The 13,627-nt window shown below is 41.6% G+C and overlaps 1 protein-coding gene across 1 annotated transcript in view; it reads right to left on the bottom strand.

The window, feature by feature from the left end:
• The window catches only part of AEBP2 (AE binding protein 2), a 68,660-nt gene extending 57,881 nt beyond the window's left edge, over window positions 1-10,779 (bottom strand). The window contains exon 1 of the mRNA XM_088025932.1: window positions 9,972-10,779. Within this exon, the coding sequence (XP_087882058.1) occupies window positions 9,972-10,630 (659 nt within the window). The 5' untranslated portion in view covers window positions 10,631-10,779. The remainder of the gene's footprint in view (window positions 1-9,971) is intronic.
• Window positions 10,780-13,627: the final 2,848 nt, after the last annotated feature.

Raw genomic sequence — 13,627 nt, 5'->3', positions numbered from 1 at the left:
TAAAAAAAAGAACGGGGGAAGATATAAGGCACAGAACGGTTCTCCTTCCTGTTTCATACAGTTATGATAGTGAGAAAGAAGAAATATGTATCAGATACATCCACATTCAGTTGAATTCAACCAATTATTGAGTTCTGAATATAGGCAGTGCAAATAGGTTAAGTATAGCTGGTAGGTAATGTAAGTATAAAAATAAAGAGAACCAGATTTTAAATTCTTAAAAATGTTATAGCCTAGAAAAGACAAACACAAATGGATATTTCAATATGACACCATAAATTATGGTGATTTTTGAACCCAGAAGGACCTATGTAAAGTATCTTTGAGATCCTGGATATAGCAAAGCCACGCTTCCAATATTCTGGATTATCAAAAGGATAAAATAGAGCATTTGCCAAGTCTACAACAGAATCACCAAATTTGAGCTCCAAATTATTTTATATTGTTTAAAACCCTCACTTTTATGAAGAAGAATCAATCTGAAGTTCAGAGAAATGATTTGCAAGCAGTCTCTAGTAAAGCCAGTACTATAATACCAATTACTCTCAAACAGTTTTCTTTCCACATCTATCTGCATAAGAAATGGAAGTATAAATGACTCTATGAATTAAATATAGCCCTAGGCCCTTTACATATTCCATCTCATTTAATCACAACACTAAGATATTCTATTTTACGGGCAGAGAAACAACTTCTGAGAAGTTAAATTATAATTCCTTCTAGGTTAAGGTTAACTTTTCCTTGAGTTATTTGTGATGGATGTGTCTGGAAAAATAAGCAAGCTATTGTTCCAATGAAATCCTCAAGAAAAAAACATTTTACTCAGAAATAGTAACATATTTTTCTTATAAGCCACTCAGGAAATTAGTTTTTCTTTCCTTTGATTTAGTTTCCCAAGCATGATTTTTTTCCCCAACTTGTACCCTAGTTCAAATCTCTTCATTTCACACCTGTAACTATTCCTACCACTTCCTAATTGGTCTCCCAACTCCCAAAATTTCCTCTCTACTTTTGCCACATTCTCCTGTAACAAAGAATTTTCATCCTTCATCCAAAATACACTTAAGAATACCTAAGGGGTGCCTGGATGGCTCAGTCGGTAGAGCATGCAACTCTTGATCTTAGGGTTGTAAATTTGAGCCCCACATCGGGTGGAGAGATTACTTAAAAATAAAATCTTTTTTTGAAGATTTTATTTATTTATTTGACAGAGAGAGACACAGCGAGAGAGGGAACACAAGCAGGGGGAGTGGGAGAGGGAGAAGCAGGCTTCCCGCCAAGCAAGGAGCCCGATGCGGGGCTCAATCCCAGGACCCTGGGATCATGACCTGAGCCAAACGCAGCCGCTTAACGACTGAGCCACCCAGGCGCCCAAAAATAAAATCTTAAAAAAAAAAAAAAGTACCTAAAATAAGCATCAGGCACTGTACTAGGTGCTCTGGATAGAACCATGATCAGAAGAGACATGATCCTGTTCTCAGGGAGCATAAACTCTAGCAGGAGAGATAAACAGTAAATAATACTCAAATTGTAACAAGGGCATTGAAGAACTTGGGAGTGCTAGCATTGTGTCTAACAAAGAAATCAGGGATAGTCGGCCTGTGAAAATGTTTGAGATAAAACCTGAATGGGATTACGAGTTACAAAGAGAAGTTGGAGAGAGGCAAAAAAAAAAAAAAAAAAAAAAAACTGACGCACAGACCTACACTGACAAAAATGCCAACATCTGTTATTGGCATGAAAAATCCCACTTTAGCCATTCTTATTTCTCAGTTCCAATGTGAATCCTCTGACCTAGGCAGGAAGTCTCCTGAATATGGTGGGCTCTATTCTTCCTGTTTCATTTAGGCTTTCTAAAAATTTCTCCTCCCCTCACCTGGGTGGCTCAGTCCGTTATGGCTCTGCCTTCAGCTCAGGTCATGATCCCAGGGTCCCACTCCCTGCTCAGTGGGGGAGGGGGGTCTGCTTCTCTCTCTCTCTCCCTCTGCCCCTCCTCCCTGTTTGTGTTCTCTCTCTCTCCCAAATAAATAAATCTTTTTAAAAATTTTCTCATCACTCACCTAACCCTAAACTCCAACCCCCTCCCCACCAAAACTTTAACCATTGACTACAATACTTGCCAGTTTTTATTTTTTTTTAAAGATTTTGTTTATTTGACAGAGAGAGACACAGCGAGAGAGGGAACACAAGCAGGGGGAGTGGGAGAGGGAGAAGCAGGCTCTCCGCCGAGCAGGGAGCCCGACGTGGGACTCGATCCCAGGACCCTGGGACCATGACCTGAACCGAAGGCAGACGCTTAACGACTGAGCCACCCAGGTGCCCCAATTTTTATTTTAATGTACTGTGTCACAAACACTTTACAGAAAAACTAAAGAACGGTGGAATCATCTTTTTACTCTTCTCATTAAAAACTAGCTATCTGGGGGCACCTGGCTGGCTTAGTCTGTAAAGAGCATGTGACTCTTAATCTTGGGGTAGTGAGTTCAAGCCCCACATTGGGCATGGAGCCTACTTTAAAAAAATAAAAACTGGGGAGGAACCATCACATTTCTTAATACGAGACAGGGCACCATGCTAACCATCAAAGTAAATGCTCAAAATGTGTTTTTTTAAACATCCATACATCCCTCTCATCTCCTCGGATGCCCAAAATTGTCCACATTTAGTTCCAAGGTCAATATAACCATGATTTTTCACAAATGCAAACTACCCATCATAAAAATGAATTCAACATGTGATTAGATCACTGTAAATCCATTAATATTACTAGAGAATATACTCCAAAGATTTTTACTAATAGAACAGTAGCTTCACTTACATATTAAAAACTATTATATGACCTTTTAGGTCAACCATTGAGTATGTGTGTGTGTGTGTGTGTGTGTGTGTGTATATGTATGTTAAAAAACCATTAAAATGTAGATTTTGCAATGAAGTATTTGGCCTGGCATATCCTTTTGCAAGTTTCTGCAGCACTCATTTACAGATACTTGCCACACATTTAACAGTTGGCCTAGTACATTCTGGCGTTCAGATCTGATATTGCTTCATAACAACAATAGATAATTACTAACTATTTCTAGTTCATTTGTACAGTCTGTCTGCCCACCCATGAAGTCAGGGGCTTTGTTTTACTCACTGCTCTTTACCCTGCACCTAGACTACTACCTGGCACAAAACAAAGGGGTTCTATGTACGCAGTAAACATTTAAAATACACTGTGTGCTGCTGGGACGTCTGGGAGACTCAGTCGGTTAAGCATCTGTCTCTGGTTCAGGTCATGATCCCAGGGTCCTGGGATCAAGTCCCACATCAGTCCCAAATCAGTCCCGCCATCAGGCTCCTTGCTGGGTGGGGAGCCTGCTTCACCCTCGGCCTGCCACTCCCCCTGCTTGTGCCCTCTCTCTCTCTGACAAATAAATAAATAAAATCTTTAATCAAATAAAACAGATTGTGTGCCAAATACTCTACATATAATCCCCATAACAATCTTACAGGATAGTTAACTATTACTGACCCCTTTACAGATGAGAAACCTGAATAGTAAGATGGTAAGTAATTTAAATAACTGTCCCATAGTCACCCAGTTTAAGTGAGAGCCAGAATTCAAACCACACATTCTGACTCAAATCAGTCTTAAAACAACTGCTCTCCCTACAATTTCTCCCTCCTTAACTTCAAAATTTCCACTTAACTTTGATAAAATGTTATGCATTTTTATACAGTAAATGCTTCTTAACAATGATTTAGGAGGGGCACCTGGGTGGCTCAGTCAGTTAAGCATCTGCCTTCTGCCTTCAGCTCAGGTCATGATCCCGGGGTCCTGGGATTGAGCCTGGCATTGGGCTCCCTGCTCGGTGGAGAGCCTGCTTCTCCCTCTCCCTCTGCTGCTCCCCTGCTTGTGCTGTCTCTCACTCTCTCACTCGCTGTCAAATAAATAAATAATATCTTTTAAAGAACAAACAATGATTTAGGAAAAAAACCCTGTGGTGATTATCCATTTCAGATTTTTCATACCCAAACTCATTTATAAAAATATGTATACAGAAATTCACAATTTCAGAATTGTTCCAACATTTTTTAATAGACTTGTCCACAACCATTTAATAAATATTTATTATGCACCTCTGGATCTCCTCTAAATTGGTAAATTGTTTCTGTTTTGTTCTAAGACTTTACTTATTTGAGGGAGGGCACATGCATGTGAGCAGGGGGAGGGACAGAGGCAAGAGAAAAAGAATCTCAAGCAGACTCCATGCTCAGAGCCCCACATATGGCTGGATCCCACAACCCTGAGATCATGATCTGGGCGGAAACCAGCAGTCAAGAGTAGGACACTTACCGAATGAGCCACCCAGGCGCCCCATGTTTTGTTTTGTTTTTTTATGTAAACTCTATTCTCAACATGGGGCTTGAACTCATGAGCCCGAGATCGAGTCATAAGCTCTACCAACTGAGCCAGCCAGGCGCCCCTAAATAGGTAGTTCTTAACTTAGACCAAACTCTTGAAAATCTGATAGTTGTTGACATCTTCTCAGAGAAATCACATGAAATTTTGCATAGGATCTCACGGGCTTTATTGGAGTACACGGACCCAATAACTTTAAACTTACCAATACCAAATACAATGATCCAACCAAAGGCACTAATTCCTGGCCCCCAATTTACAGCCTCCTTTATTTATATAAATGCTACTGTCGGTGTTTCAATTTAATTCTAATAATTAATTAAGTACTCACATATCCAAGGTACTGTGTTTAGATCTAAATGAGCTAAACTGTCCCTGCTCTCAAAAATACCACTGTACAACAAAAAGGATGAAGCAAGCATTCAAATAACATGGATTCTTCAGAGAAATTCATAGGACTCGAATAGAAATTCATTTGGACTTTAGAATACCTTCATGGTAAAACCTAACTCTTTTTCACAGTTAAGGAACTAAGGCTCAAAGATTTAACTTAAAATCATAATACAGGCAGCAATACAAAGATCTGAATTCAGATTGACTCAGATTACATGCTCTGTATACAGATGTAGATATTCTACATCCCACCACCTACAGAAAAGAGCCATAAGCAGGGAGGAAAAGAACAAAAATACATCTATGGGAATTAAAAGGAAAAAGAAATTAAAGCCAGGATTTACTGTGGCATTCTGACAGGCTTTGAAAGGTGGCCTTAGTGAACGAAATCTGAAGAAATTATTGTCTAACAGGGTATGAATGAAAAGAAAAACAGGAAAAACTCATCCGCTTAATGAAAACATTGGAAGAATAGGGGCGCCTGGGTGGCTCAGTCGTTAAGCGTCTGCCTTCGGCTCGGGTCATGATCCCAGGGTCCTGGGATCGAGCCCCACATTGGGCTCCAGCCCCACATTGGGCTCCCTGCTCCGCAGGAAGCCTGCTTCTCCCTCTCCCACTCCCCCTGCTTGTGTTCCTGCTCTTGCTATGTCTATCTCTGTCAAATAAATAAATAAAAATCTTAAAAAAAAAAAACCATAGGAATTAAAAAAAAAGCAAATATTTTAGGTCATAAAAAGACTTTGCGGCTTCTTCCTTGCTCTCTCAAATCACTTGCTCTAAGGGGCAATAGCTGCTATGTTATGAGGACACACAAACAAACATTGACTTGGTGAGAAACTGAAGTATCCTGCCAAGAGCTACAATAAGTAAACCATTTTGGAAACACATTTCTAGCCCCAGTCAAGTCTTCAGATGACTGCAGGGCTAGCTAACTTTTTCACCGCAACCTCATGAAACCCTGAGCCAGAACCACCCAGCTAAGCCTATCCACTCCTGACTTTCAGAATTAACAAATGTCTGTTCCTTTAAGTTGCTAAATTTGAAAGAAATTTATTACACAGCAATAAATAGCTAATACAATTGGCAAAGTGTGAAATTTGACTTTGTTTACATTAGAGTCAATGCAGTTTTGTGCTAGGAACTAGGGCAAAACCTAACCTTGGAATAAAAAGTCTCACAGTAATATGCAAGATGGATGAAGTGGGAGGCGTTTTTTCTTCCCATCTTCCACAATACCCAGTAAAGAGTTCAGCACACAGAAAATACCTGTGTTTGGTTAGCAAATCAACTTACACACAGGATTCTCTAATCGACTCAACATAGTAGTCTTAATTTTTCTTAAAGTAAAATGACCCCCTAGAATCTCTCCATAAATTCAATCCTGAAGTCTGTCAGTTTTTTCATGATTTTGTTTTGGGCACAGAGCCATGCCTTCCTTAACTGGGAGTTACAGGTCGTCAATGAAAACTGAGACCTACTAAAAGCTCTTTTCCCTCAAAAACTAATGATGTGAAATATGGTGATTAACATAATAAAAAAAATTAAAAGCTCTTTTCCCTAAATTTAATCAAAAGGGTAGCCTAAAAGAATGATTTTAGAGACTATAGACAGCTGCTTCAGAATTGAAGAGGTTAAGTACTGAGTTTATCATGAAGTATAAGCAAAAATTACTTTACATAGTTGTATTGCCTCAACCATACAAATCCTTAATAAATCTTGATAACTTCAGCAACCAGCCTTCTGGCATTAATAGGATTTAGAAATTTGGCCTCCGTATTAGATCTTCCAAATCATACTACTAAGAAATTGGGCAATATAAGCCTGTTTTCCCAGCATCAGAGCAATGTCAGTTACACCTCAAAGTTTGCAACTCCTAAGACTGGGTTTCCAAATTTTGATCCACAAAATGGTAAGGGCCTGTGGCCTTTCCTGATCATCAAGTTTCGTACTATATGCCTTTCCCTATCACCGCATCCTTACACATGCACTTTTCACCTGACATCTGAATTTACCCAGAAAGGCTGATAAAAGTGGCTAAAAGTGGTCTTGGCTTTTCAAAACAAGTCTTGGCTTCTATTCTAGTTGGGGCGGGGGGGGGGGGGGGGGGAGGAGAATATATGTGTATGTGTGTATATATATATGTATATATATATGTGAGACAAGCACAAAAGAAATTATCAATTCACTTATACAGAAAAGGTAAGAATACTTTCAATGTATAAACTGATTCAATAACTAGAATTTGTAAACTAAAAAATTTTCAAAAATATTTTAAATTCTAAAATTCTATTCAAAAATTAATTAGTCTCAGAAATTAATTTTAAAAAGGTGGTAATTATTTTTTTAAAGGCAGTAATTTTTTAAAAAGTAGTTAAGCTTAAGTTTGAAGTAAAAAAAAAAAAGTAGTTTATAGTGGTCTCGAGTAGGTAAATATCCCCCTAAAGAAAATAAATTACACATCAACATTAAGGTTTTCTAACTTTACCAAAATGAACACACTAATACCCTTACTCTGGTTTGAATAACTTTCTCATGGGGAAAATAATCAATGTTTTTGTACCAAGTGTCATTTATTCATTTCATAAATTAGTCTCTTTTGACCACACAACACTTCCAATACATGTTTGTAAACTGACACCTTGGATCATGAGCTTTAATACCTAAGCCTTTATGTCTAAATGTTTCTTAAAAAGAAGCACTTATAGTTAAAATAAGACATTTCAACAAATTCTAAAGTATGTTAACTCAAAAGTATGATCTACTTTCAAAGTAAGAGAAAAACTGAATAGGCATTCTAAAAAAAAAAAAAACAGTAAATTCTAATAAAATCACTTTGATAGGAATGCCCCAAGTTTTTTAAAAGCACTTTAAAATCATGATATCCTTCCATCAGTCACAAAAATAAAAGCCTCCTACCATGAAATCAATTTATAAAATCCACACAGATTAGTGTAATCTGCAGGACAGTCCATAAGAACTATGAATCCTTTCCAAATTTAAAAGAACTCTTAAAAAAAAAAAAAACTTAAAGGCAACAAGGGGTCATTTAAGAATGAAGATTATTAAAATCACCATATCCAGTTTCACCCGTAAAGCTTTTTCATACAAGTGATAAATCTATTACCCTGAAACAGTAAAATGATTACAGTATTTTATAGTCTCTAATGTTTAAGAATTAAGAAAAGCAAGTGTGTTTGACTATCAAGTTTTAACCTTATTTGGACTTGTGGCACTAATATCTTACTCTGAAAGATGATGTAAAAGTTAGATATTCCAGTAAATATCTTAAAATATGCAATGAAGCCAAAACTCCACTTCCTGAAATATTACTTGACTAATAGTTCATCATCTCGTAAAGGGATGTAGCATAGATATTAACTCAAAAAAAAAAAAAAAAAAAGAAAAATCCTGACACAGCTTGTTATTTAGGGTGAAGTATTCTAACTCTTGTGAAGTGGAAATAGCAGGGGGCTTGAGAACCTTTGTTCAGATCCAGCTCTATCCCACTTCCATTCTAGACTTACTGTCTTGAGTAAGACACTCAACTTGCTTCATCTGTTAAATGGAAGTCAAAATTAATTCCTATATTGCACCAGAGTTCTGAGAATGGGAAAGACATTTAAACTATGCAGTGCTAAGCGTCTGTGTGCCCGCACACGCTAGGTAAATGGAAGAACTGTGGTAGATGCTAACGTTATAAACTGATGTCAACTTTCAAATATCTACTGGTACCAATGAAGGAGGATATAATAAAATGATAAATAACATATGCTTCATTTGTGGTTCACATCAATTTTAAATTGTCTTGAAGACTCTCCTTCCTGCCATGACTATACAGTTCAGCACAATTTCTCTAGGGTTTGTACAGTCTATTTTATCCCATCCAAAATATTTTCTTCACTAGATATTAAAGTAAACGTCAAACAGAATCTAATGCTGTATTTTCATAATATTTAGAGATTTGTATTCCTTATAACATCAAACATAAACCAAAGTTTTCTTTTTATTAGTTACCAATCAGAATTCCTAGAACTTTAGAATACTTAAACTTTTAAAGCCCAGTCAATACCGATGGTTAAAAGTCTGTTCATCGAAACACTGATAGTCAAAATAAATGCTAGAAGCAGCATAAAATTCATGACGTGGTTCTCTGTGTTTAAAAAAGTACATTAAAAACCAATTAGTTAAAATACAAAGTTTCCCAAAGTGATCAGAAGTAATGATAACAAATAAAACGTACTGATGCAATAAATTTTAATGTCTCGGAAAAAATGAAGTGTATTTTTGTCAGTATCCACGTTATTTCTAACAAGCTTTAGAAAAAAGCTAATTCCTTGAGATCTCTCCAATACATGACTTTAAATATTATCATCTAAAATTATGACATTCATGCTAAAACCTTATTATATGATTATAAACCACATGCTATCATGATGTACCTTCCAGACCGTATTTTATTACGATTCCAATTCTTTGATTCCGTAAAATTATCTTAAAGGACATCAATTCATTATTCTTTTCTAATTTATACCTGTTTTAAACTTTCTCCCAGATTTGATCACACACACACACCAAAACAGAAGTTATTAAAATCACTTTGGAGAGTATCTTAATGACTACACAGGAGGAATTTTAGAAGCACTGATTAAATATAATAGACTAGTCTTTTCCTTAAGTAGTGAAAAGTGATAGTTGGGGGTCTCCTCCCTGAACAAGGAAGTTCTGTTAAATCCAGGCGAGACCAGCCATGTTGGAAAACACTTGTCAATTATAGTTCTGACAAGTGTTCGCGAACACGGTTGGATGAAGCTAACCCTGTATACCGAGGTGTGTACATCAAGGCTCTCTTAAGCTCCGCCAGAGGATCTGGGCCTACTTTGAGGTTTGTTTCTGAGTTAGAGCTGTCCGTAGGTCCGTAAAGAGTGCAGAGCCGAGGGGAAAGAGGGCGGGGAAAGGAGAGTTGGGGGGGAATTGGTTTTGAGAGTTGGAAGCGGCTTTCCGCAGCGAGAGGGGCGCGGCGACCAGGAGAGATTTCCGAGTTGAGAGCCTGGGGGAGGGGCCGAAGATTCGGGGAGCCGGGGGATCTCAGCAAAAAGTCCCCTTGGCCCCCTCTGAGGGGCACACGAGTGTAAAAAGAAGAAAGGAAGGGAAAACGCTTCAGTGCACTGACCTGTCCTCCGAGTCCATGCGGCTCAGGGGTTCCCCATCCGACGACATCTCCAAGCTGCCTCGCCGGCCCCCGGAGGTCGCGCTGCTTCCGCCTCCCCCGGTCCCGTAGCCCTCGTCGCCGCCACTAGAGACGACGCTGCTGCTACTGCTGCCGCCCCCGCCGCCGCCCTGGCTGCCCCGCGGTCCCTTGGGTTCCTCCAGGCCCTCCTTGCCGTCCCCATCCCCGCTGCTGCTGCTGGCGGCGCCGGGGCTCAGCGAGCGCGTCTCGTCGCTGCTGCTCCCGCCGCTGCTGCCCACCAGGCTCTCGGCGCTACTCTCCTCCTCGCCTCCGCCGCTGCTGCTGCTCTCGTCCTCCTCCTCCTCGTCCTCGTCCTCGTCCTCGTCCTCCCCGGCCTGGCTGGCGCTCTCGGGGCTCGGCTCCGACATCGTCTCCGCCTCGCCGCCCCCCACTCCGCCGCCGCCGCCCCCACCGCCGCCGCCGTTCAGCAGCAGCGCTGCCACCGCCTCGGCCTCGGCCTCCTCCTCCTCCTCCTCCTCTTCCTCCTCCTCCTCGGGGGGCTCAGCCCGGCCCCGCGCCGCCGGGCCAGGGCTGCCGGGGGGCAGAGGGCTCAGGCGAGAGAGCTCCTCCAGGTCGGCCATGTCGGTGATAGCGGCGGCCATGGCGGCGCCTGCTCCTCCTCCTCCTCCTCCCCGCCGCCGCCTCCCTCTCCTGACTCTAGCTCCCTCGCCCCCTCCCAAACGCCCAAAACTCCAGCGACGCCGCTGCAGAGCAGGAGGAGGGCCCGCGAGCTGCGTCAGCCTGCACACGCGCTACGGAGCCCGCGCGGGGACAGGCGCGCGACTGCGCGCACTCACGCGGAGACGGTTGCGCGCCTGCGCGGCGGCACGAGGTAGCGCCTCCCCCGAGCCGCGGATTCCGCGCCCGCGCCCGCGCCCGCGCCCGCGCCCCCACCCGTGTCCCCGCCCGGCCCCCGCCCAGACCCGCCGAGTGCTCAGAGTTTCCTTGGGGCCTGCCCACGCCTTCCCCCGCCTCGCAGCCGCCGGAACACGCAGAACGAAAGCTTGAGTGCTAGCCGGGGATTTTAACAGCCCTCCGAGTTCTCACGATAAAGTCATTCATTCCGGGGATGTTTGGGGAGTGTCCCCCCGTGTACGGGCAATGAGCCAGGAATCGAACAAGTCCCTGGTCTTCTGAGAGCTTGCAATCTACGAGGAGAGATGATTAAAATGAGTAAAAATAAATAATACAATGCAAGGTATTAAGTCCACACACGTAGCACAGAGCCACAAGTTTCAATCCAACCTTCGTTTGAATACCCCAAGAAACGGTTAAGTCAGTCTCAGAGCAAACGTGTCTTATGTTCAACATCTTCAAACTTTTTAGCTCATGAGTCCTCTAAATTCTGTACATCCTTGTACAGTTTAAAAAGACATCTACATTTCTCTCCAGCATGTTATCAATATTTTGTAATTGTCACCCTTGTAAATATAGCCAATGAACTCTACCGCAGGGATTTAATACCCACCAATATCCACTTTTTAAAATACAATTTTTTATATTTGGTCAATTTCCATCCTTCCTTTATCTTCTGGAACCCATATTTACATTCCATATCCCCTCCAGAATTTTATCCTAATAATAGATTTTATATTTGAACTGTTTTATTGATCATCTGTTATCTATCCTTGTAATAAAATGAAATAAATTGAAATTTATTTTTTTTTAAAGATTTTATTTATTTGAGAGAGAGAGAGAGCACATGAGAGGGGGGAGGGTCAGAGGGAGAAGCAGACTCCCTGCTGAGCAGGGAGACCCACGTGGGACTGGATCCCGGGACTCCAGGATCATGACCTGAGCCGAAGGCAGTTGCTCAACCAACTGAGCCACCCAGGCGCCCAATAAATTGAAATTTAAAGGTCGTCTTTGAATTTCCTGTAATCACAGGAAAACTTGAAGTCTTATTTCAATTGATCAAAACATATTTTAAATAGTTATATAAGTGGGGCCTCTGGGTGGCTCTGTCCGTCAAGCCTCCGACTCTTATTTTCTGCTCAGGTCATGATCCCAGGGTCCTCAGATTGAGCCCCAGGTAGGGCTGTGTGCTCAGCAGGGAGTATGCTTGAGATTCTTTCTCTCCCTCCCCCTCTTACCCTGCCCACCCCTGCATGCACACTCTCCCTCTCTCTGTCTCTCTCTAAAACAATAAGTCTTTGGGTGCCTGGGTGGCTCAGTTTGTTAAGCGACTGCCTTCGGCTCAGGTCATGATCCTGGAGTCCCGGGATCGAGTCCCACATCGGGCTCCCTGCTCGGCAGGGAGTCTGCTTCTCCCTCTGACCCTCTTCCCTCTCGTGCTCTCTATCTCTCATTCTCTCTCACTCAAATAAATAAATAAAATCTTTAAAAAAAAATAAAAATAAAAAATAAAACAATAAGTCTTTAAATACTTATATAAGTATTAAAAACACAAAAGTAAATTTTTGTTGGAAATGCATCTTACAGAGATAGAACTGCTAGTTCCAACCAGTTTTTTGCTTGTTTGTTTTTCAAGTAGGCTCCACACTCAGCATGGAGCCCAAGGCAGGACTTGAACTCAAGACCCTGAGATCAAGACCTGAGCTGAGATCAAGAGTTGGACCTTTTTATACTTGAGCTTTTTTTTTAAAGATTTTATTTATTTGACACAGAGAGGGAGAGAGCAAGCACAAGTAGGAGGAGGAGCAGAGGGAGAGGGGGAAGCAGGCTCCCCACTGAGCAAGGAGCCAGATGCGGGACTCGATCCCAGGACCCTGGGATCGTGACCTGAGCCGAAGGCAGCTCCTTAACCGACTAAGACACCCAGGCACCCCCAACTAGTTTATCGGTAGATGAGTAGAATGAGAACAAGTTCAGTATCACTTCTATTCCTAGTTTTCAATGCATGGATGTACACAATGAGCAAACTTGTTCACATAAATAAGTAGATGAAAATGAATGGAGTTTTTAGTAATGCCACTTGATTCTTTGAACTCCTTCCAAATTATATACCAAAAAAAAAAAAAAATCACATAAAGAACTAACAAAAAAATACTTTTCATGATCTATCAGCTGACAACTCTGATTAGGTTCTCTTTCAACTTTGCAGAAAGCAAGTAACAGAAAACCGCCTGACTTCTAAAGGATGTGTTACCCATTCTCATTCACTAGTCAATTGTTCCTTTTTTGGCATCCTGGAGATTTTTTTTTTAAGATTTTATTTATTTATTTGTTGGAGAGAGAGAGAGAAACAGAGAAAGAGAGTACAAGGCAGGGGGAGTGGCAGGCAGAGGGAGAAGCAGGCTCTTTGCTGAGCAAGGAGCCAGACACGGGACTTGATCCCAGGACCCCGGGATCATGACCCAAGCCAAAGGCAGATGCTGAAACCAACTGAGCCACCCAGACATCCCCATCCTGGAGATTTTTGCTTCCCCCCCAACCCACCCCTAAGATTTGGGATGGGGAAGAATTATGCTTTTCTTTTGTAAAACAGGGGAGGGGTAATTGGGATAAAGAAGGCTGGAAAGAACTTTACACTCTGACCCCAGAGGTGAATCTTTAGGCAGATCACTTTTAGGGACAGCCACCTAAGGGAAGTGAGGATATTAGAACTGCTTACATTAAAACAGAGTGTCCTGGGGCGC

This window comes from Eumetopias jubatus, unplaced genomic scaffold, assembly GCF_037043125.1.
Source record: "Eumetopias jubatus isolate StellerSeaLion01/CBP00866 unplaced genomic scaffold, mEumJub1_p1.0 scaffold_8, whole genome shotgun sequence".
Classification (NCBI taxonomy): Eukaryota; Metazoa; Chordata; class Mammalia; order Carnivora; family Otariidae; genus Eumetopias; species Eumetopias jubatus.
This window is presented reverse-complemented; position numbering and strand designations above follow the sequence as displayed.